The sequence below is a fragment of the Rissa tridactyla genome, chromosome 16, assembly GCF_028500815.1.
Source record: "Rissa tridactyla isolate bRisTri1 chromosome 16, bRisTri1.patW.cur.20221130, whole genome shotgun sequence".
Lineage (NCBI taxonomy): Eukaryota > Metazoa > Chordata > Aves > Charadriiformes > Laridae > Rissa > Rissa tridactyla.
The window spans coordinates 1,190,993-1,212,964 of NC_071481.1; the positions used below are offsets into that span (position 1 = coordinate 1,190,993).

Here is a 21,972-nt window from a genome sequence, read left to right on the forward strand (position 1 = left end):
CCTGGGATCGCTGCGACAAGCTCACTAGCAGTGAGTCCCTGGATGGTACCAGCTCTCGTCTTTAGTTACGTGGGGTGAACTTGAGCTAGTGATCTAGACTTGCAAGGAAATACATTTTAAACGATAGTAATCATCGTACGATTTACCATCATCGATAGTATACAGCTGATCAGGTGCTTGTACTGTTTTATTGAATATAGGGTGGTTGTGCTAGTTATAGTACTTCTGTATTTCTGATTTTATCTGTACTGGAAGAGCTGTCTGTAGAGTGGTTTGGGGACATTGTGGACATTGTGTGTATTGGGTTTTTTAAGGAAACAAACAGGTTTTCTTTTTTGCAACAGTTTTTGAGGTATGGCAATTTCTAGGGGAGCTCAGGTTCTGCTTGAACATCTCCTGGAGGTTGCCCTGCACAGTGGGACATGGGGATGTCAGGGGCTCGAAAGGCGCGGAAGCCCCTTTGTCTGGCTCCATTGGCCACCATCAGTCCAGGTTTAGGTTACATCCCAGGAAAGGAGGTTGTTGTTGCAGTGGTACTAAGTCATCCTTCGCCTTCAGATTTCTTGTTTTGCTGCAGGAGGTTTTTGCAGAAAACCAGCGCTCTCGCACATGCTGTTGGAAGAGCTGGTATGCGCTCGCGGTAGGCGTGATGGGGAGCACTCAGCCAAGAATGCAGTGGATGGAGCTCTTAGAAAGCATCATATACCAAACCTCTAAACTATGATTCTCACAAACTGTTGTTTATGTTATCTTCCGAGTGCCACTTCAGATAGTGAGGCATATCTGAACTTTTCATAGCCTTTTTAGGACAAAGGCATAAGCTCCAAAATTAAATGAAAATTCACATTTTAGCTGGACTGTGTGTGATAAACCTAATTCAGCGCACGGGGGGCTCCGTTCATTTAATTACCAACTAACATTTTCCTTATGCACATGTAGAGGGGTTCAACAATCTGTCTGGAATAGATCTCAGCGTGCAGCCCGTGGCTGGTATGTGTTAAATTCCCTGCGCTGTTTGTTTATCCGACTCTTCATCTGCCAACGCTACGGCACGGCACAACGACCGAGCGCCCGAGCTGCTAATCCACCGTGGCGAGATGTCAGGGCTGAGCAGATCGGAATTTGACGTTCCTCCCAATGCAGACAGATAGATCCAGGTGGTGCCAAACCTCTCCCTGACCTCAGCTGAAAGATTCTCAGAAAAGTGGGGCGGGAACTCCCTAAAGCGTAATGGTCTGGTAGAGGGGTAGCTTTTGGTCTGGGGAAGCTTTTGGTCTGGGGAAGCTTTTGGTCTGGGGAAGCCTTTGGCTGCAGGTGGGGAACCTTCCACTTCCAACTCCTGAAACCATTCCAGTAGCTTACCTTGACGTTCCAGCCAGACAAGCCTTAGCTTGATGAGGAGTTCAGGGAACTAGCGTGTGCCAGCGCCATGGGCCGGTTAGTCCCGAGCACCATACTGTGGGATTTTTCCCCTCTTTAAATTCCCTTGGAAATGGATCAAGGAGGGCTCGATGGCTCATTTGAAATAAGCCGACTCCCGGCTGGAAGAGGGAGTTCAAACTCTGCAGGCTGGAAAAATGAAAAGCTCTTAGCTTTTCCCGTTTGTACTCATTCCCGTTTCTTCCTCTGAGCCAGTCCTGTGGCTAAAATTGGTTGAATTGGTTAAAATTGATGAATAAGGTGAAAAACTTGTTTCCCAGGTAGCTGAGGGTGAAAAGCTAACCCTCACCAGGGGAACCGTCCCCCGCGGAAGGGTGACGCAGGTACAAAATGCTGAAGCAGGAATCATTAATGGTGCCTCCACTGCTGGCCCCTCCGCTGGGCAGAGGTGCAGGAGCCGGCAGTGTCACTGTCCTGCGCTGCCGCGGCCCCAGGCTGCCGTGTGCCACGCGGGCCATGGCTCCTGCCGTGCCGAACCCCGAGGGCACAAACCCCCTGCCTCAGCCTAGTCCTCTCAGTCCCCTGCCATGTTCCACCTCTTGCGGTGTTCTGGGCTGCTTTCACATTCTCCATTTGGCTATTTCCTTTTAAGTTTTAAGGAATCCTTTTTAAAATGTCAGAAGAAACTTGGTTGAGGGTTTGGGTAATTTTTGGCTGAAGATTGGGTAATTTTTGGCTGAAGACTCAAGCACTCGTATTTACCTAAGCTGGTTGACCTGTGTCTGCGCAGGGATGAATGAACTCCAGGGTTGAACATGCCATTGAACGGCAAAGTACCGCATCATCAGCGGTAATTTGTTTGGGTTTCTTATGAGAATTTATGAATGCTAAGCTTGAATCTGAATGAAATTCCATGAGAGCTCCAGGTTCGGTCCAGCTCGGTGCCTGTTTAAAGAACCCTCTGGATGTCCCTGCTCTCCTTGGCAGTTCCGCGGGAAGCAGTAACGATTTGCTGCTGATCGTAATGTGTTACTGTACTCAAAGCAACTCTTCGTACTTAATCAGCTGAAGTAAATTAGGTGACAAGGAAGCTCGAGCTGGCTCAAACCTGGCCAAGCATAACTTATGACATAAGCAGGATTCAGTTTATGTTCCGGCCCGATGTACTTTTGATGCGTGCATTATACCACAGAGCCGCTTGGAAGAGGCTGGGCCTCTCAGCGTTATTTTAATTTTTTATTTTTTTTTTAGCAGTCTAAGAAAATACGAGATTGAACAAGTTTGTCACATAATTTGCTGAGCACCAGCGGCTGTGCTAGCATTTGTTTGTGCAGGGCAAGGGGCGAGGGCTCTGTGTCGGGAGCCGCGTGTGCCCGGGTGGGAGGAATTTCCAGGTCGTGGAGCCGGTGGAAAGGTCCCTTCGGTTGGTGCCTGTGGAGTCAGGGAGTCACTTGGAGAGCTGCGCGCGCTGTGATTCATCTGCATTCCAGGCAAGGATAATTTAATGTAGACAATGTCTTAATAACATTACTGAACTGAGGAAGTCGGCCTGAGCCATTTTTCATAGCTCTGTGGCAACGTTCATTTTTGCGTGTCAACACTGCTGGAAACACTTACAGGAAAAGTGTCAACACTGGCCATTGTGACGGCGCAAATGTCGCTGCTCGGAGGGACTGTTCCCGCGGCACTGGGCCTGGCCAGCAATGCCAGCTGACAATGTCTGCCAAGGGGTTATTTTTGAGTGGGTGAAGCACTTGGTGGATCTGAAAGTGGCTTCCAGCAGGATGGCAGCGTGTGACTGTGCACGGAGCGACGCACCGGGGCAGTGGCTTCATCACGGGGTTTGAGGAGCGCGGGCGGAATTTCTGGTGCCTCTCAGTAACACCCCCGCAGCATTTCCCCTCCTCCTGCCCCTCTTCTGCCCCGTGGCCTCTCTCCCCCGGTGCTGGGCATCCCCTCGGGGTCTCTGGTGGACCTGCCGCGGTGTCAGTCAAACAGCCGTGGGGCTGGGGCACAGCAGCAGTTCGCACGGATTTTCCTCCTGCAGCCCCTTTCTGAAAGTTCGCAGCATCTTTTAGAAAGGTTATGGGTTTTTTTCCACAAATTTTTGGGTCGGGTATTTTTGTTAAACTCAAAATATTAATGAGAAGCATGTGGGCCGTTGCAACGGGTGAGTATTAAGATGGGCTGAAGCGGTCCATGAAATGTTAGGAAGCTGCTCTTGCTTGGAACGCTCTGCAAAGGCGACTCGTGACTAGAGTCCACCTTCCTTTGGAAACCGCTGCAGCAATAGCCTTAAGTTGTTATTTTCTTCCTGGATTCGGCTTCTCTCTGTGTTTCAAAATTTTTCGTGGAACGCTATTCATTGCAGCCTAAACCACAAGTTTTAATTTGGAATTTTACTACAGCCAAATAATACCGCTAAAACGTCTCAAAGTAGCAGGCCCTGCTCTCCCCCAGCTCAACCCTGCGAGCGCATTGTTTCAAAACATTCCAGAAAGTTAAATGAGGCTTTTGAGCTTGCCTCTGGAAAATCCAATAAGCTATTCTTACTTCTTGTTTAATGAAAAAGGTAAAATAAAATTCTAGGCTCCGTCTTACAGGAAACGGTAATATTATGGTTTTCTTTGGAGTCGTGGCGGTGGCTGTTCCTCATTTGAGCTTAAATTTGTTGATGAAAATTTCTTTTTTCCATTATTTTAAGAGAAGCCCAGTGAAGGTTTTCTGTTTGTTGCAGTTGCATCAGTTGAGGGTCGTTTCAGGGAGGTGCGATGATAACAGGGCACTCGCCCAACAGCAGGTGCTGCGGAGAGGGAAAATTACGGATTTGATGCAAAGCAGAAGCCCCCACGCGCCACTCCATGGGGCGGCTCACGACGGGCTGCTGTGGCAGGGCCTGGCCACCAATGGCTGCTTTTGATCACTCATGTGGTATATTTTGGGCAAATACATGTTTTTTTGGTTTACGGTGAAGGTTCTGCTCAAGTTCTGGCTGCGTCCCCAGGGGGTTGATGCCACGGCAGGTCCTTCACCTCCGATGGGCCACGTGGCTGCAGGCGTGTGCCCCGGGGACAACCAGCCTCCCGCTGCAGAACCCGTCCCTCCGTCTGTCCGCCCCGGTGGTATCCTGGGTGCTTTGCCCCCCGGTGCCCAGCAGCGTCCAAGCCTGGGATGGGGAAAAAGCGCCCCCTGAGCTCGCGCTCCCTCCCCTGCCCAGGGGTGGCGGAGGGGCCTGGGGTGATGCTGGGGGGGCAGGGGTCATGTGGAGGGGACAGGAGTGATGACGAGGGGCCAGAGGTGCTGCGGAGGGGACAGGGGTGATGCCAGGGGGCCAGAGGTGATGAGGAGGGGACAGGGGTGCTGCCAGGGGGACAGGGGTGATGCCGGGGGGCCAGGGGTGCTGTGGAAGGGACAGGGGTGATGCCGGGGGAGGGACAGGGGTGCTGCGAAGGGGATAGGGGTGATGTGGAGGGGCCAGGGTGATGCTGCGGGGACAGGGGTGCTGCAGAGGGGAGAGGGGTGATGCTGGGGGGAGACAGGGGTACCGCCGGGGGGATAGGGGTGATGTCGGGGAGGATAGGTGTGATGCTGGAGGGACAGGGGTAATGCAGAGGGGACAGGGGTGCTATGGAGGGGACAGGGATGATGCCAGGGGGGACAGGGGTGATGGTGAGGGGACAGGGGTGATGCTGGGGGGGGATAGGGGTAATGTGGGGGGGACAGGGGTGATGCCGAGGGGACAGGGGTGCCGCAGGGGGGATAGGGGTGATGTGGAGGGGCCGGGGTGATGCCGGGGGGACAGGGGTGATGGTGAGGGGACAGGGGTGCCGCGGAGGGCACAGGGGTGATGCCGGGGGGGGGACAGGGGTGATGGTGAGGGGACAGGGGTGCCGCGGAGGGCACAGGGGTGATGCCGGGGGGGGGACAGGGGTGATGGTGAGGGGACAGGGGTGCCGCGGAGGGCACAGGGGTGATGCCGGGGGGGGGACAGGGGTGATGGTGAGGGGACAGGGGTGCCGCCGGGGTTGGCGGTACCTGCGGGCGGGGGCGGCGCGGAGCGGGACCGCCCGTCCGCGCCGGAGCCGCTCCTCCGCGCCGCCCCGCGCACCGCCGCCGCGCTCCCTTCGCTTTTGGGCTTGTTTGCGCTCGGTGGTTTTTTTTTTTCCCCCCCGGCTCCTGCAGCTCGGCAGCGTTTCGTCTCCGTTTCTCGTCTGCGTTTTGTGGGGTCGTTTCCGTGTTTTTTTTTTCCCCGTCTGGATGCCCGTGAGCTTTCCATCATGGGACGGGAGCGGGGGCGGCTCTGGATGCTGCTGTGCTGCTTCGGCTTTTTGGGTGGCATCCCCGGTACCGCTGGCAGTCACTACCACTACCTCTGGAGAAGCTGCTACCCCTGTTACCTGGGGCGTGCGGGGTACGGCGCTGGGCACGGCGAGCGGAGGCCGGGTAGGTGGCCGGTTGGTGGCCGGTTGGTGGCCGGGCTGGGGGTCTCTGCAGGGCTCTGCCTCGGGAGGGGTCTGCTGCTGCCGGGTGGGAGTCCCGGGCTGGCAGCCACTAAAGTCACGAACTGGTGACCTGGCTGTACGTCCGCCTGTGTTTGTGTCGTCCCTTCGCGTGACTATAGGCACAGGCTGCCTCCGGCAGATTTGTCGTTCTGAAAAGTCACCGGTGGCAGAGGGGGAAAGAAAACTCTTGTTTCTTTCCATCAGCTGCTGTGCAGCGGTGTGGCTCAGTTAAAGAGAGCCACTGTGCAATATTCTTTAAAAACCAAATGTATGCATTTTTTTAGGGTATGTTGATTAGGTTTTTTTCCTCAGTTCCAAAGAATCTCACCCCGGTCCAGGGTAATAAATGAAATATGATACTGTTTCATCATGAAAAAAATCTGACTTTCTCTCTGAGAGACTATCTGAGCGCGTCTGGTTGGGTGAGTGCTGTATAGTGGAGTCTCGCAAAGGACAGAGCTCAGTAGTGCTCAGTGGCGTTTCACGCCTAAGGGGAATGCTCTGGCAGCAGCGGCCGGAGCCGGGAGCTGGGGAGCGCGTGGGAGATGCAGCCAGAGGAGTCTCACAGCTCACCTCTCTGCACCTGAGCGTTCGCACTCACCAGTGTCTGCTGGGAGCAAATTCCCAACAGAGGCGTCTCCAGCCCGTTGCGGTGCGGATAGGGCTTGGCCAGCCTGAGCTCCCCATGGAGGTGGAGGGGCTGGAGTCGCTCTGTTCTCCCGTCGCACACGTGGTGAGGGTACCCCAGCACGTCGGCATCCCCTCAGACAGTCAGAGCGTTAGTGGACGGTGTCTGCTAATAGTGGATGGATATTGCAGCATACCAGAAGGTAAACGATCAACTTCTGTATTTCCATTTCGCAGGCAGTAAGGTGCAAAATACACAGTTCTTCCCTGTGGTTGATAGGTGTACTTTTCTATTTTTTTTTTTTTTTTTTGAAATGAAACTTGCACTTTATGCTGCACTGTATCAAGCACTGCAAGGAGGCAATAAATACCTTTTTGCCATTTTCCAATAGCTTTTGTTGAACGTTTATGTGCACTGGCTTATGTGTGATGCTGGATGGGGACGCTGAGCGAGGTGTAAGTACACACACACCAGTTGGTGTGCTCAGCTGACTGAGCAGCAGGTAAAGCTTGAGGTTGCCTGAAGATTTAGGAAATAATGGAGAATATGCAAAGTTCACTAAAGACTTTGGATGCCTGTGAGTAATGTAGCCATCAAGGAATGCATTATCTCATCATGAGATAATCCTAATAAATAAATGCCCCAAGCAGTCGATTATAAAAGTGATATCAGTGGATTTGTGAGATGTGCCAGAAATGGGGCAGTGAGGGTGAGTTGCTGTTTTGTTATTTAGAGATGAGATGTTTGTCTCGAACTCGGGTTGCATTTGCTGTCTCCATTCAACCACATTGTCTCGTGTGACTTCTCCAAGACAAGCTCCTGAGATCCAGCTCTGTGTCTGGAATGTAAACCTCCCGCCTTCCCTTCCCTGCTGCCTGGTGCACCTGGTCCCGACCCTCATCCTGCCTCTCTTGGCTCCCCAGACGGGCGGCTCCGTGCCCACTCGGGGTCTGCCCTGACTTTGGTGTGAGATACCTTTCAGTCTGCAAGGCCGAGGTGTTTTGCTCCCGTTCAGGAAGAATGTAGTTTAAAGCTTCAACTGGAAAAGCAAAGCGCCTTCCCCCAGGCCTTTTGGCTAGCCTTCCTCTGCGCCTGGGGGAAGAGGGCAACGTATCTACTGGAAAGGGTGTCATCTCTGTGGCCCCTTTCCCAGGAGCCTGGGTTTTTTCGTCTTCTTTTCATCCTCATTTCTGGACCTTTGCAAGCCAAAGTCTGTCACTTAAGCCAGATGTGTCTTTCTAAGTTATGTCTAATATTCTTAACATAGTTTATGAAGTAGGTGCCGATTGCAAAACAAACCAAACCCAATCCAACTCACCAGGGCCTTCAGACCCACCCAGCTGAGAACAACAACAACAACAAAAAAAAAAAGGCAAAAAAAACCCCAAGAAAAAATATCCTTCTCTCTTTCCACCCCTGAGAACAAGTGAATTTTTGGCATGTTACTGCACGAAATACCCATCCTCTGCACGGTACCTTTGACAGACCGGGCAGACGGAGGGGTGAAGGCGACGCGGGTCAACACCTCGGTTCTCTGCTCCGGCAGGACCAGCCTTTTCTGCGCACGTCGCTGACAGGCACTGGCGGGGCGCTGGGGTTTTGGCCTCCACTCTTCCAGGAGCGCTCGGAGCTGCTGGCGTGTCCCTGCCCTGCCACAGGCGCTGTCTGGACCTTCTCTGTGGGTGTCAATACAAGAAACGAGATAATTTTTCAGGGAATTTTTCAGTGCAAGTAGGTGCTCAGGAGAAGTGACCTGAGAGGAGGTGTTGGGGGGGTTCCCTGGAGACGTGTCCCTGCTCCGCAGCCCCGCGCATGCAGGCGGACACCCCACGGCGTGTGGGACAGTGGGAGCTGGATGGCGGGAACCTGGCGTCACCTCTGCAGCTGGCAGGGCAGAGGAGACAATCACAGACACGCTGCTCGTCCGAAATTTGGTATTACCATGCGTTTGGTTGGTGATTTTACCTTCGCTCCTTGAGCTTCTCTTCGACAGGTAGCAGACGTTCTCTTGACCGTATGATTTTTACTTGGAGCGCGTCCCGTTTGCCAGCCCAGGCAGCGCACGCTTCTACGCAGACGAGTTTCTTCCCTCTGCAAGAGCGAAGCGAGCACAGCCAGCCGCAGGACGTGCCTTTCCCCAGCGGGCTTATCGTCTGGGTGGAGAGGTGTTTTGGGTAATAGCGGTGTACATTTCACCGAGGTCTTGAGTGCCTTAAAATGCGTTCTGTGTACAAACAGTGCTCTGCTGGATGCGCGTGTTAGCGCAGAGTGGCTAATTGCAGTGCTATGGATTATGTCCTTGTACAGTGAACCTTTACAGGAGAGAGCACTGAGCTCTGCTGGGGACTTGCATTAAATCCTCACGGGGAAGTTGACCTGGTACCTCGATATTCTCTCTGTGATCCTCTAAAGTATGTCAGAAAACAGCATAGAGCGTAGCTGGTGGCTTTTGTTTGACTGTATGGTTTCCAGTAGCCTGTGAGCTCCTTCTGCAGCGACCTGCGTTGCCGTCGGTCGGTGCCGTTGCCAGGTCCGTGTCTGCGTTTGCCTCTGTGGGGCTGGCTCCAGAGCCCGGCGCGGGGACCACACCGATGTGCCTCTGCACAGGGACGTCTGCTATCCAAAACGGCATCCTGCAGGGAGAAGCCGGGTAAAACAAAGCTCCGAAAGAAGGTTTGAGAGGGTGAGCGCAGCAGCACGTCAGGAGCAGGCTGCCTGCTTGTTGTTGCGTGCACCTCTGCTCCGCTCTGAGTAATGCCTCACTACCAGCACCAGCCAGAGACAGAAATGTGAGCACCAACGAGACCCTCCCGGCTGCTGCGCTTGAAGGCAAAAAAAAGGTGAGCTGAGGACAAAGCAAGTGACTGAGGCAAAATAGCTCCCTGGTACATTTTCACTGCATCAGATTATTGTAAAACCGGTGCCTCTGTTCCTGCAGTGCCTTTGGAAACTGCTGCTGCTGAGGATGGCGCAGGTAGCCTGGGAAAGCTGCGGGCATCTCCATCTGCCTGGGAGAGGCTGCAGCGGAAGGAATGCCAGCCCGAGTAACTCTGTGGAGCATTTTAGGAGCCTTCAAGGCTTTCCCAAATGCCTGTTACACAACAAGATGAAAACTGAGGGTGTGGAGGCATTTTGACCACCCAAAAGGACCTTTCTTCTTTCCTCTGAATCTGAGTCACTGGGATTCCAAGCCGAGACCAGCCTGAGGCAGGTACTCTTCTTCCTCGCCCTCGTCCTGGAGGAAGGGAGGGCGTCTGAATTCGCAGAGAGGGGGGGATAAGGCATCGTCCTCTCCCACGGCTCCCTTGCCCTGGTGGACCTTGCACTGGACCTTGCACCTCCTCTCCCTTGCACTGCTGGACCTTGCCGTTGCTGAGTCCTGTCTGCACGGTCTAGGAGGGGAGTGTGGAATAACTTTTCCCTTCTAACACATCATGGCACCCTTCTGCACCCTGATTTTCTAAGCCGTGTCGGTGGCGTGGGGCCGTTGCGGTCACCCTGTGCTCCTCCACCCAGGAGCATTCGGCTCTGGGCACCCATGCGTTGGTTCATGTCCTTCCAGTCTCTTTACTTCTTTAAAATTGCTGAATTGGCTTTAACAAACTGGTACCGGAAAGATAAAGTCCCTAAATCCCACACATGCTCATCTTGATGGATTTTAATTAACCTTTTCCCTGCAGGCCTGCTCTGTAATCCAGGCTAATTGCCGCTGGGATTAAAGCCTGGCACTGCTCTTTAGCCAGATGATAGAGTGAACCTCAGCGGCGTATCTGCTGCCTCTGCTCCCAGCTGGGATCCATCTCCTCCTCCTCAGCCTTTCAGAGGAGATAAACTGCCTCTCCACCAAATATTTAGTAACTTGCAGAGCTGCTGTTGCCACTTTCTTTCCTCTGACATGGAGCTTTTGTTGGAGATAAATCAGTATTTCTTCTCGAAGGACCTGTGCGTGGTCAGGGAGTGCACTTAACCAAAGTCCTCTCCTTGCACCCTCCTCTTTTTCTTGGTCTTGTGTTCACCTTCCCTGCATTCGATTGCAGCATTGCCCCGTTGGTCCATGTAGCCGGTATCTGAGGTCCGATGGATTGTTTCTGTTTGGGGAAGAGGCTGATGAGAGCATCAGCTGCTTCCCTGCAGGTGAGGACGTGAACTCCGGTTTCCTTACGCAGCAGAGGAGTTCCTCTATCCAATAACCCGGCTCCCACTCCCAGGCTCTCGCTGGGTTTGGGCTTCGTGTCTGTCTTGGTGGGCTTTGGCCGGTATCTGCTGCCTGATCCGTGCCCGTGGGCTCGGCGTGGTCCGTCCTGGTGTGGCTCTGGGCTGCTCGGTGTCAGCTACCATCCTGCAGCATGCATTAGAAGCCTGTATGCTTCTCATTTTCTTTCTTTGGCATATTAATTTAATCCAGATTTTGTCAGCTCTCCAATAGGAAAATAACCTCGGCGTGCCACAAACCGCATCTCGCAGAGCGTCACGTAGATTTTGGGGTCTTTGTACTGCCAAGGCGAGCAGCGAGGGCAAGGTGGCCCTTCGCCACGACGCTTGGTCCTGGCCCTGGGAGGGAACTGCTCCCCACCAGAAAAAATACAAGCTCTCCGTAGAGCATCTGCCCAGCTGGTGCCTCTTCTCTCTGTGTGCTCAAACCAGAGTTTGAACTTGTTTGGGCAAATTGCACAGGTGTGTTGTTTCCAGAGATACAAACCTAAGATTTCTTGGGGGATCACAGAATCATAGAATGGTTGGGGTTGGAAGGGACCTTAAAGCCCACCCAGTGGCACCCCCTGCCCTGGGCAGGGACACCTCCCACCAGCCCAGGTTGCTCCAAGCCCCGTCCAGCCCGGTCCTGGATGCTGCTGGTGCCCTCCCGTCAGGGGCGCGAAGGATGGGACGTTTCATTTCAGTCACGCCATCGAGTAGCACATGCCCAAAAGTCTCTCTGTTGCTGCAGAAGGAGATAAGCGAGGCTCCGGGAGGGAAAACGGGAGGCAGCGGGTCCCGTGGAAGGCGGAGGCGAGGGGGTTTCTGCAGCCGGGGCGCGAGGAAGGACTGGCCGCTTTCCCGGGCCGAGGTGGGACAGGGCAGGGGGGGCTCCGGGGTGGGGACAGCCCTCTCTAATTACAGAGATTTAGAGGGTGAAAAGCACAAAGGGGGAAGAAGAGATATTTAGAGAGGAGATGTATAATTACTGAGTATGAGTAATGGGGTGAAAGCAAGAAGTTTATTCAACACATCACTAACTTTTTTGGATGGTAAATTCTCTATGGTTTCAGATTAGAGTTGAAGGGAAGCAGTGGAATAGTCATTTAAATCCAGACCAAAGAACTTTATTGCTTTATATAGAATATTCCCAAACCCCAGTTTTCCTATTCTTCACCAAATTCAAAATAGAAAATGCTGGTCCTCGTCAAAATGGAAGTTTAATATTTCCTGCAGAATAGAAATTGCAGTGTTGCTTTTAAGCAAAAGAAGTGATTTTTTTTTTTTTTTCAGCAGCATTTTCCAATAGAAAAATTGGTCTGCCAGAAAATTACAGAGCAGTTTTACTCAAGGCAAGCTTTTGTAATTTCTGGGAATAATCATCATAATTCATGATAACTGTTTATCTCTATTCCTTCATCAAACAGTCTTTTCTTTAGTTTTGTTCTATTTTTCTTGTTCTCCAGCACTTCCTAGAGACACAATAGATCAGAGTCTCACTGAAAAGCATTTCTATGTGCTTACACTTTTGCACAAACCGAGCAATTTATTGCGTGCTGGGCCCATGCTCACAGGCTCGGTGTATCGGCCAGATTTCACTCCGTGTTTAAGACTGGTAGACCTTTGGCTGAACCGAGCCAATTCTGTGTATGAATAGCTAATTCTGCCCATAGAGATGTTAAAAAAAGGGGAAAAATTGCTGTGCCCAGGCTTCTACCGCACAAGTTAGGGACGGTGCCTTTCTTCTGGCCCCAGGTAGCTGCGGGGAGACCAGTGTCCTTCCCTGGAGTCATCCCCCTTCCAGTGGGCGATGGAGCTTGGGCCGTCGCCCGAGTTCAAGGGCTGGGGCTCGCTGCCCTGCCCCACGAGCAGCGAGCGCAGCTGGGGCTCCAGGGCTCCGTAGCATCCAAATTGTGTCAAGCCTTCGCAGATGAAAATGATTTAATTTGGGCTAGGTTGCTTTGACAGGCATCTCAGATTCATGCCACAGCATTTTTTCCCCCTGCTCTGAAAAGCTGGTTTGGATTTGGGTTACTCTTTGGAGAGCATCACTTAAAGCTTATGTTTCACCTCAAAAATCTGTTCATTTTCCTTTCTTTAAAAATTAAGTCTTATGGAAAAAACAGGAAGAAAATACCAAAACCTTCTGAAATGCTCAGAGAAGGAATCCGCAGTCCTTCTGAATGAGCAAAGGCCTGGCATTACAGAAGCCGTCACTTTCTGCGGGGTTAATGCAGACCGTGGGTACGATGGGGAGCTCTGAAGCAGGAGCCTTGTACGGCCACTGCGCAGGACAGAAGTCGAGGCCGTGGGTTCCCTGGCCATCGCTGGGGCAGAAAGGGCTAGAGGGCCATTTTCCTGTGCCCCGATCCTTTGGGTTTAACTTTTTAAGCAGTGAGAAACCTTCTAAAGAAAAGTATGCAGAGAAAACGAGCATTTTTTTGTTACTACTGTGTAGCTCAGCAGCATCACCTCTCCCACTTCGCTTCCCACTTCTTCCCTGACCCAGTCCCTTTGCTTGCTGCTAGCCGATTGCGTTGGCAATTAATCCGATTAACGTAAAATGAATGGAATTAATGTAAGATTTTAACACTGGCTTCAGGCAAGGTGGCATTTCTCCCTTTTCCTGTGGTTTTCGATGCACTTTGCCACCGCAGCGGGGTTCGGGCGAGCTGGCAGAGCAAGGGGGAGGCCTCAGCAGGTATTTGCGCCGCCGGCGTGCAAAGACACGGGCAGGGGCAACACCCTGCCGTGATTCATTGGGGAAATGTTTCTTTATCTCATTAGTAACAGTCGTTGATGAAACAGGCACTGGTTCGTTGCTCGGCTTGGCTCCGTACCGTCCTGCTGCTCCGCCATGCCGGCGGGGGAGAGCTGTGCGTGCTGAAGGCGTCTTCACAAAGGGCAAAAAGTGCTCAGAAGCCCTAAGAGACACAAAGCTACTGGTGTTTTCTCTCCAGGGGAAAAGGAATTGCTGGGTGGCTGTTCTGCTCCTAGTGTGGCTCCTCCATCTGACCTTTGGATCACGCCAAAGGATCTTTGTCTGATCCTTTCCAGTCTGCCAGGTAGTCTACGTGCGTACGTGTACACACACACACACAAATGGCAGGACTTAAGGAACTCTGCTGCTATATCCACAAACATCTCTATTTTTTCTAATTATAGCCATATGAAGGAGTCTTATGTCTCAGAAACTTCAAATTGCCTTTGACAAGCTTCTGATACGCATCTTAGTTAGCACCATGTAGCTGGGCGCTCCAGACCTTTTTACATTTCTTCTCAGTTCTGGAAGTTATTCCCAGCACTGAAAGGCAATTTAAGGTCTGTGAAACGGGAATGAGTCTCCCTTTCAGTAACACATTGCCGTCTACCTCCCTGGTTTTGAAGCTTTGATAGTAAAATGTAACGGTATTTTTTTTACCAAGAACTCATGGGCGAGTTCCCATTTCAGCTCTGGAAAGATTGCTCAGCACTTGGCAGAAGATTTTTCTGGCTCAGAGACTGCTGTTTGTCCGAGGGGCTGTGGTTTTACCAGCAGAAATGGAGATGCAGAGTGCTGTTGGCCAAGTGGGTTTCTTCTTGGAGGAGCGGCTGCCTGCTCGTGGAGCTGGGGGAGAGCGCTGGGCACCCGCGGTCAGGGGCTCCCCGTTTGTATTTTGGGGTCAAGCTGGACTTCACCATGTTCTTAAGTATCGTATAATTATGACCAAATCCTTGCTAATCATCCAATTGATCCATTGTAATAACTTTCTCTTGGGTATCATCGTGTTTTCTGTCTCGTCTCCAGCGATGCGCAGCAATTCTGAGCGCAGTTTACCACCCGATACCCCACATTTTGCTGCATTTCAGCAGCAGGTCAAGGCAGTTCGGGGCGTAAATGGTGTGAATGTCTTAAATGCTTTGCAAAGCACTGAGGTGAGAAATGTGACGGTAAAGCCCCTCACCTTTGGCAGGGGGCTGAGCTCAGGGGAAGCAGCTTCTCCACTGAAGAGGAGGAGGTTGACCCAGCGAGGCAGGAACCTGCTGCTGCCGGTCGCCCCGGCCTGAAATGGCTGGTGGTTGCTCCCGCCATTCGTATAAGGACCAAATGGACTAACCCCGCCTCTTTTCAACGCATAACGTGTAAAATTTTCGTCAATCTTTGAGCAAATGGCAAAAGTGACCATTGTGAGGTGAACGAGATGAAGGATGGTTTATGCTGATTGACAAATAAGATGCTTCCCCCCCCCCGATCGCATGCCTGTCCTTGAAATTTCTTACACAGCTTGCCTGATTAAACATAACAAAATGGCAATCTTGTTCCTTCTGCATTCGCTCCTCCAATCTGGAGTCAGTCAGCAGAGGATAAATACTCCTGGCCCCAGGTACCATCGTGCCCACCTCTCTGAACCTTTTTCCCCCTTTGCCTTTGCTCTCGCAGATGTCGATGAGTGCCAGGTCCACAACGGGGGCTGCCAGCACAGATGTGTGAACACCCTGGGATCTTATTATTGCGAGTGCAAGCCAGGCTTTCGCCTGCACACAGACGGCAGGACCTGCATTGGTAAGTCATGGGTTTGAATTTCATGAGAATCTCTAATTCTTCGTAGCCCTTTTCCTGCCTGCAAACGCGTGGCGTTGTACAGAAGATGCTTCCCTTGGCTTCCCCGCCCCATCCGGCACGTGCAGGGAATTTGAGGTGTCGGTGGTGGATTGCGTGGTCCTTTGTTTCTCAGGATCTTGGTGGTCTTCCCTAACACACCTCTGTTGCTGGGTTCACGACATTTGCTGTTCTTCAGTGTGGACACGGACAATTTTGACTTCTTTGCAGCTCCTGTTTATGCTGGTTCAGGAGCAGCATCGTCCAGTGCTTTGGTGCTTCTGCTTTTGATGCAGGGTGTATCAGATACACCATTTTCAGAACAAATACCTCAACTAGATTATGAAGAGGTTCAAGTCAGTTGTTTTTAACCTCAGCTAATTTCCCTACTCCGCATGGAGTGTTTCACAAACAAGTGAAAATAACCCTGGCTGTGTGTGGAGCTGTGGCCATAACAATCTCAAACCCTCTTCCCTGGGATGCTGGTCGTGCGTCCGCTTGGATGGCGCGTGTCCAGACGCTGCCGTTCTGATGCCAGCTCTGGCTTGCAGCTGATTTCTGGGCCAGTTTGTTGAAATACTGTTGTTTGCCTGCCCCAAACTAGAGGCTCAGAAACCCCGGGGTGGAGCTTGGAGCCTGCCTTCCAGCATCTGCTGCTGCTCTTGTTTTTATTAAACCCCTTCTCCCTCACGGCTTTATTTGACACATTTTTCCATTTTTTGAGGGATATTTTCATACAAGTGGAAAGAATTCCCGGGCGATGGTATTACAAAGGCCATTTGCTGGTTTTTCTCCGAGTATAGTCACGTTCCAAAGTTTGCTAAAAATGCCGGTGTGAGGCTGTGTGTGCCAGCTGGGAGTGGCGATGTGAGCAGAAGAAAGAGCCATCTAAGGCCATGGTACCCGCCATGCCCAGAGCAGCACAGGCTGCGCGTCCGTCTGCAGCTGACGATACTCTAACGAGAGCAGCGAGACCTACGCTTGGGGTGCGGGTTCACCGAGTGCCCTGTATTTCGCTGGGAAAATCCAGAAGCAAAAGGATCGCAAATAAAGAAACAAAGCCACCATTCCCAGCCCGCCGCTCTAGCACTGAGCACGAGAACTGCTGTGCATGGCTACGCATCGCTACTGTTTGCACGGAAGCGTGCATGCGGTCTGTCATCTAATGGGTGTCTTTATAATATGTAGTTCTCTTTTTTGTGGTGATTCTGCCGCCTCCGCCTCATAGAATAGAGCATGAGCCAGCCATCGGGGAGCTCTGGTGTTCTCAGCAGGGTCAGCCCCAGAAGGTGAAACAATTTCCAAAGAAAGTACCAAAGGCATAACTATAGGGAGGAATCTCTGGCTTAAAAGCAGGTTCCATCCTCTGCTTTTGCTCTTCAGGCTCACCTGCTCGTGGGGCTGCCATGTGCGGAGCGGGGCAGGCAGGGCTTCCCCACTCCGCGTGCCGAGCCCTGCAAACCTGCTTTGCATTAAACCTCTGAGCAAGTATTTGCCGGGCTGCGCACAGCGTTGGAATCCATCTGCCAAAATTAAGGGGTCTCTGCTCGTGAAACCTGACCTGCTCCCGAGGCGGGGAGCCGGGGCGCTTTGGGGACGCCGTGGGGAGCGGAGCGGGCAGGAGCTGCGCGAGTCCAGCTGTGCCCGTGTCCCCGCTGTCCCCGGAGCGCGCGGGGCAGCGGATGCAGAGCAGGCAGGGCGGGTGGAAACTCCCGCTGCATAATTGTCCAAAAACTGCTTCTAAAATAACAACAGAGCAGACCTAACAATCTGGCTTTCTCGCTTCAGGACGGGTGGCTTTTGTTCTTTACACTTTTGTGACATAAATGTCTATATATATATATAACATGCCTTCGTAATAGCTCTGCGCTAACCTATTAAGCCGGTTGCGTAGAGGGGTGGAAGTGAACTTATTCTTCTTGTTAAAGGGCAGAACAGAGCACAGACTTGGAGGTTACACCTCTGCTGGTGCTTATGGCTGCCCACGGTGTTTATGTACCCGCAGATGTACGGTCGCCTCTTGCCACGGGTGCCCACATGCCCCGACTGCCCCTTTCTGCCCCTATGGATTCCGTAGGTGGTTCTTGGTGCCGGAGCCCAGCAGCTCTTCCCCCTGGAGGAGCCCAGCACCGCGGGGCTGGAGTTCACACAGCTCTGATTAGTGTAAGTACAGGCTATTTGTGCCCCTGGAAGGAGCACACCCCGAGCAGAGCCCAGGCAAGGGAAGCACCGCGGCTGGTGACAACGTGGAGGCCACCAAGGGGATGTTCTCGGCTGGGTTTGGTCATTGCAGCGGGATGTGCTCTTCTGTTCTTGGCCTTTGCCGATGCTCGGACACGAGCCCAGGAGCCCGGCAGCAGCGTGCGGTCCATCTGTGTGGCTTTCTGCGGGTCACATCGCAGTAATCCCGGGCCCTTGAGCGTGTGCTCGCTTTCTGTGGTGTCTCCACAAGTACGTGCAAGTGGTTCTTTCCTTTAGTGCTCAGTCTACGTAAATATTTACAGTGCGAAGTCAGAGGCTTTGCTCTGACTTGATCTTGGAAATCAGACGGTTTTTATTAAGCCAGCATTCCTGACACGAGTCACCAGCAGCGACCGCGGGGCGCAGGCAGGCGGCCTCGCTGCCATCGTCGGGTGCCAGGAGCGCTTTCCCAGCACCGCCGGGATGGGGACGGGATTTCCTGGTGCTAAATGCCAGCTGTAACAGGCAGGGTGAGCAACACAACTGGGTGGTGGAAAAGAGCGCAGGCGCCTACCACAGCCATGGGCATGTTGGGGACCCACAGCAGGGTGTCCCCCTCTGGAGCGGAGGAGCTTCTCCTGTCCCCCCAGAGTGGAGGAGCTCCCTGTGTCCCCCCACAAATGTAGGAACTCTCCATATCCCCCCCAGTGGAGGAGCTCCTCATGTCCCCCCGGAGGGGAGGAGCTCCTCATGTCTCCCTGGACCAGAGAAGCTCTCGCTGTCTCCCTCGGAGCAGAGGATCTCTCCATGTCCCCAGCAGTGGAGGAGCCCCCGGTGTCCCCTCCGGAGCGGAGGAGCTCACTGGTGCGTTGGAGGCTGGGTGAGGGCTGTGCAGAAAGGGGATGCGATAGCCTCTCTCTGTGGGTACAACTAGACAGCTGAGCTTCTCCCCGCTAACGAACTGCTCTATAGCTGTTGCGTTGGTAGCTACGAAGAGATGGGTTGTGGTGTACGGCAAAGCCAGAGCTGCAGCATGATGCTGTGCCGGGCAGAGGTGTGTGTGTCTGGGCAGGGAGCCTCCCTTGCACGGACATGGATTGGGGACGGTGCGGTGCCTGGCAGCTGCTTTCTGGGGCTGCAGGGAGCAAGAGGCGGTGGGTTTTGCTCAGGAAGCCCTGAGCCACGTTTCTTCACTCCTGTGAAGTTCCAGGCACTGATGGACTGCAGCCAAGATTATCTTTTTTTTTCCCTGCATGGCTCCGAGGGATTGGGTACGCTGATAAAAGATGTGGTTCTCTTCAAGTTGGAGGTATCCTCTAACTTTGCTGGACAAGTAAGATTTTTTTCCTGATAAAACAGAAAAAAAAAAAAAAAGCCACTAAAAAAATGGGATCGGATAGGAATAAAGACAACTGGAGACGGCGAGAGTCTCCCATCCATTCCCCTCTGCTCCAGGACGGCTCTGCCCGTGGCGGCTGCTGGCGCTGGGCTGGGGGGAGGCTGCAGCGCGGCGCTGGGTCCAGCACGGAGAGGGGCTGCAGGGGGCTGCTGGCAGCCCCAGCAACGCAGGGCAGAAAGCACTTGGGAGGCAGAAAAGGACTATTGCCCTGACGTTTCTACTTAAGGTCTGTAAAACCACGGGTCTAATTCTTTAAATGTTTTCCGATCCCCACAAAACCCACAAAGACTCAGTGGATCTGCCCGGAGCCGGGCGCTCCAGTGTTCCCCTGCGGAGCCTGGGGGCTGTTAACCCGGGGAGCGCGGGGGGCTCAGCTCCCGGGGCGGCTCGGGGCCAGCGGGCCTTGTCCACCCTCCGGCTGAACTTTTACTCCAAGCTTGCAATGGGAAGTCGAAGCCTATTTTCTTCCTGACGATGTCAAAGCATTGGAAAACAGGTAAAATCTTTTGCTACTTTCTTTTGAGGGCTTTGCACCCGTGGTACTTGTTGGCACCTTTGTGTTTAGGATTGCAGAGGGTAAAGCACGGCACAATGCAGGCAAAAATCAGCAAAAGTTTTCAGAAATTACTTGGGCACCTTTAAAAGCAATTCCTTATGGAGCATATTGCAGTTCCAGATAAAGAGCTGTTAAGATTAGCACTTGTGTTTTGTAGGACTGGGAGAGATATTTTGCCTTTAAAAGCGTTTTTCTTGGAGGGTGTTGGCACCTTTTACAGTGTAAGCAGAGCTTGGCTCTGTGCACAGTCCAGCAGGGGATTCTTAAATCTCATCTTTGGCGTCGCCCGGAGAATCAAGGGCGGTTGATGACAGCAGACTCCCGGTGTCCCCTCGCACCCTGGGATCGCTTCCTTCACGAACGCTACATCTGCCCCATCGCTTGCATCTTTGTAGTTCAAATATAGCAAGTTACTGAGGATTTTAATACAGAAGGGAGGGGGGAAAGAGCAGACATTTCTATTGAAAGTGAAACAGAACAAAAAGAGTCATTGGACGTCCTGAAATTACCTCTGTCTTTATCAGAACCACATGGGCAGGAGGCAGGAGGCTGACATCTTCAGGTCCTTCTCCACTGTTTCTCTGGAGGGATGAACTCCGGTCCAAGGCAGAGAATTTAATCTGAGCCAATTGCTTTTGTTGGCCTGCAGAGTAGAGAGATGGTCTGTATTAACACACAACATGTTTCTGGAAATTGTCTGAGGTTAGAATAAATCGGTTTGGGATTACACGATGTATCCCTATTTATATTATGAGTACTTCAAACGAAGAAATCTCAAAATATAGCAGCGATTTATATAGTGAACAGAAGGACTGTGCCGTAAAGGTTGTGTGGGCTTGAACTACGTGCACGGAGGGTAGTGGTCTGTGTGTACTTCGCAGAGGTTTTTAATCCGCAGGCATTGCCCAGGCAACTTGCATGCATTAGAAAAGTTGACCTTTTCTTTGCCCAGTGAGGTGTTTCTCAGCTGCTTGTTAGAATCAGTGGGTTCGTGTGATGCTGTAAAAGGGAATGTCGTGCTCCATTCTGGTTACAGCTGCTTACGGTTCCTTTGGAAGTGTTAGCTCACTGCTTCTGATGGCAAGTTCCTTGGACAGGTGATACAGATGGGAAAGAGGAGAGGTTAGGCTGCTGCTGCTTAGACCCTCCCCGCGTGCAACCAGTAGTAATAATGTCCTTTTCACCCCTTTCTATCCATTTCCTGGGCCCACGAGGGTCAGGCTGTGGGAGCCGGCATCTTTCAGCAGCACCACGCTCCCTTCAGACCGAGGGGATGGAAGCAACGTCCCTCTTGCAGACGATGAAATATCATCTGTGGAAAATCTGTCTGAGCTTTAATTACAAAAATCTGTGTGATGTAGAAGATGACACTGGATTTGGCAACGTTGTCACAGAAATGTTAAGCTAGGAAAAGCATCTGGGAATGGAAATATTTTTAGAGCGGTTCTGTAAACAGAAAAAAAAAAAAGAGCAGTAATTAGAACAAGGCCAGCAGTGAGGTCTACTGGCTGTTACTGTGCAAGAAGCCAGCTAAGGAGACCCAGAATTAGAAGGCCCTTGCTTTGGTGGAAAGACACCCAGAACAATTGTAACGTGTTTCATTTGTTTTGTCTTATTATTCCCGACCTTTAAATTGAATTAGTTCGTGTCTTAGCAAAACGCCGGTGCTCTGCAGGTGGCTCTGCAGGATGCCGCAGGACGCGGTTGCTTTGCTCTTTTCATTGTGCGTGTGCCGCGAGTGCTGTATAGCTTACGAGCACCATATAGCCTGAGATTCCGACTACTTCTTCCCTGTACATAAGTCTCTTGGCAGAAAAGGACTGCTGGTTCCCATTACCCGTAGTGGTCTGGAACGTCCCCGCGATGGCTGAGCCCACAGCGCGCGCCGGCCCCTTCGTCATCATGTGCAGTCGCAGAACGGGGAGGCTCAGATGGGGTTACTAGTCTTGAGGAGCACATTTGCTAGCAAATAAGCCTCACTAAAAGAAACACAAGAGGAAAGAAAATGCTCTGCAAGAGCCCTGTGCTCCTGCCGCTTCACCTTTTACATTCTCTTAGCGATCCCCAAATGGTGTCGGTTAAAGTCTGCGTAAGTGGTTCTGGCGCTCGGTTGTGTTAGAGGCCTTGGCCAAGGAGGATGCGCTGGTAGAGGAACGTGTGTCCTTTTTGCTCTTATCCGTACCCTGCTCAAGTGTTGCCAGGTGTGTCTGAAATTTCCTCTGCCTTTCGAGGAATGGGTTTTGCCATTGCAAAGCTCCATCCTTACACGCCTGCCGTGGGGCGTCGGGCGGGTATTGTGCCTCAGAGAGACATGTTGATGATCTAACATGTAGAAATAATCCTTTTGGAAGGTCTGCTGTATCCAACCTTACAGGATTTCTGTCTGCTTGAATTTTGTATGATAAAGAAGAACCTGGACTTCAATTTTTTCCACTCTGAAAAGTTGTCTTTTAGAGGTATGCAAGGAGGGCGGTTATTTAGACTGCAAATTCATCCGCATCACTGCATACTGGGAGGCTATTTTAGATGTAGGATGTGTTGGCTCGTTATATA

General features: G+C 52.2%; 1 protein-coding gene across 4 annotated transcripts in view; it reads left to right on the forward strand.

Moving 5' to 3' along the window:
- Window positions 1-21,972, forward strand: part of MEGF6 (multiple EGF like domains 6) — a 110,083-nt gene that overhangs the window by 53,318 nt on the left and 34,793 nt on the right. For 3 of the 4 annotated variants that reach the window (XM_054222108.1, XM_054222111.1, XM_054222110.1), the window contains one exon: window positions 15,125-15,247. In XM_054222108.1, coding sequence (XP_054078083.1) covers window positions 15,125-15,247 — 123 coding nt within the window. Of the gene's footprint in view, window positions 1-5,564; window positions 5,824-15,124; window positions 15,248-21,972 lie in introns of those variants that run through there. The other variant, XM_054222109.1, reaches the window with a different exon arrangement.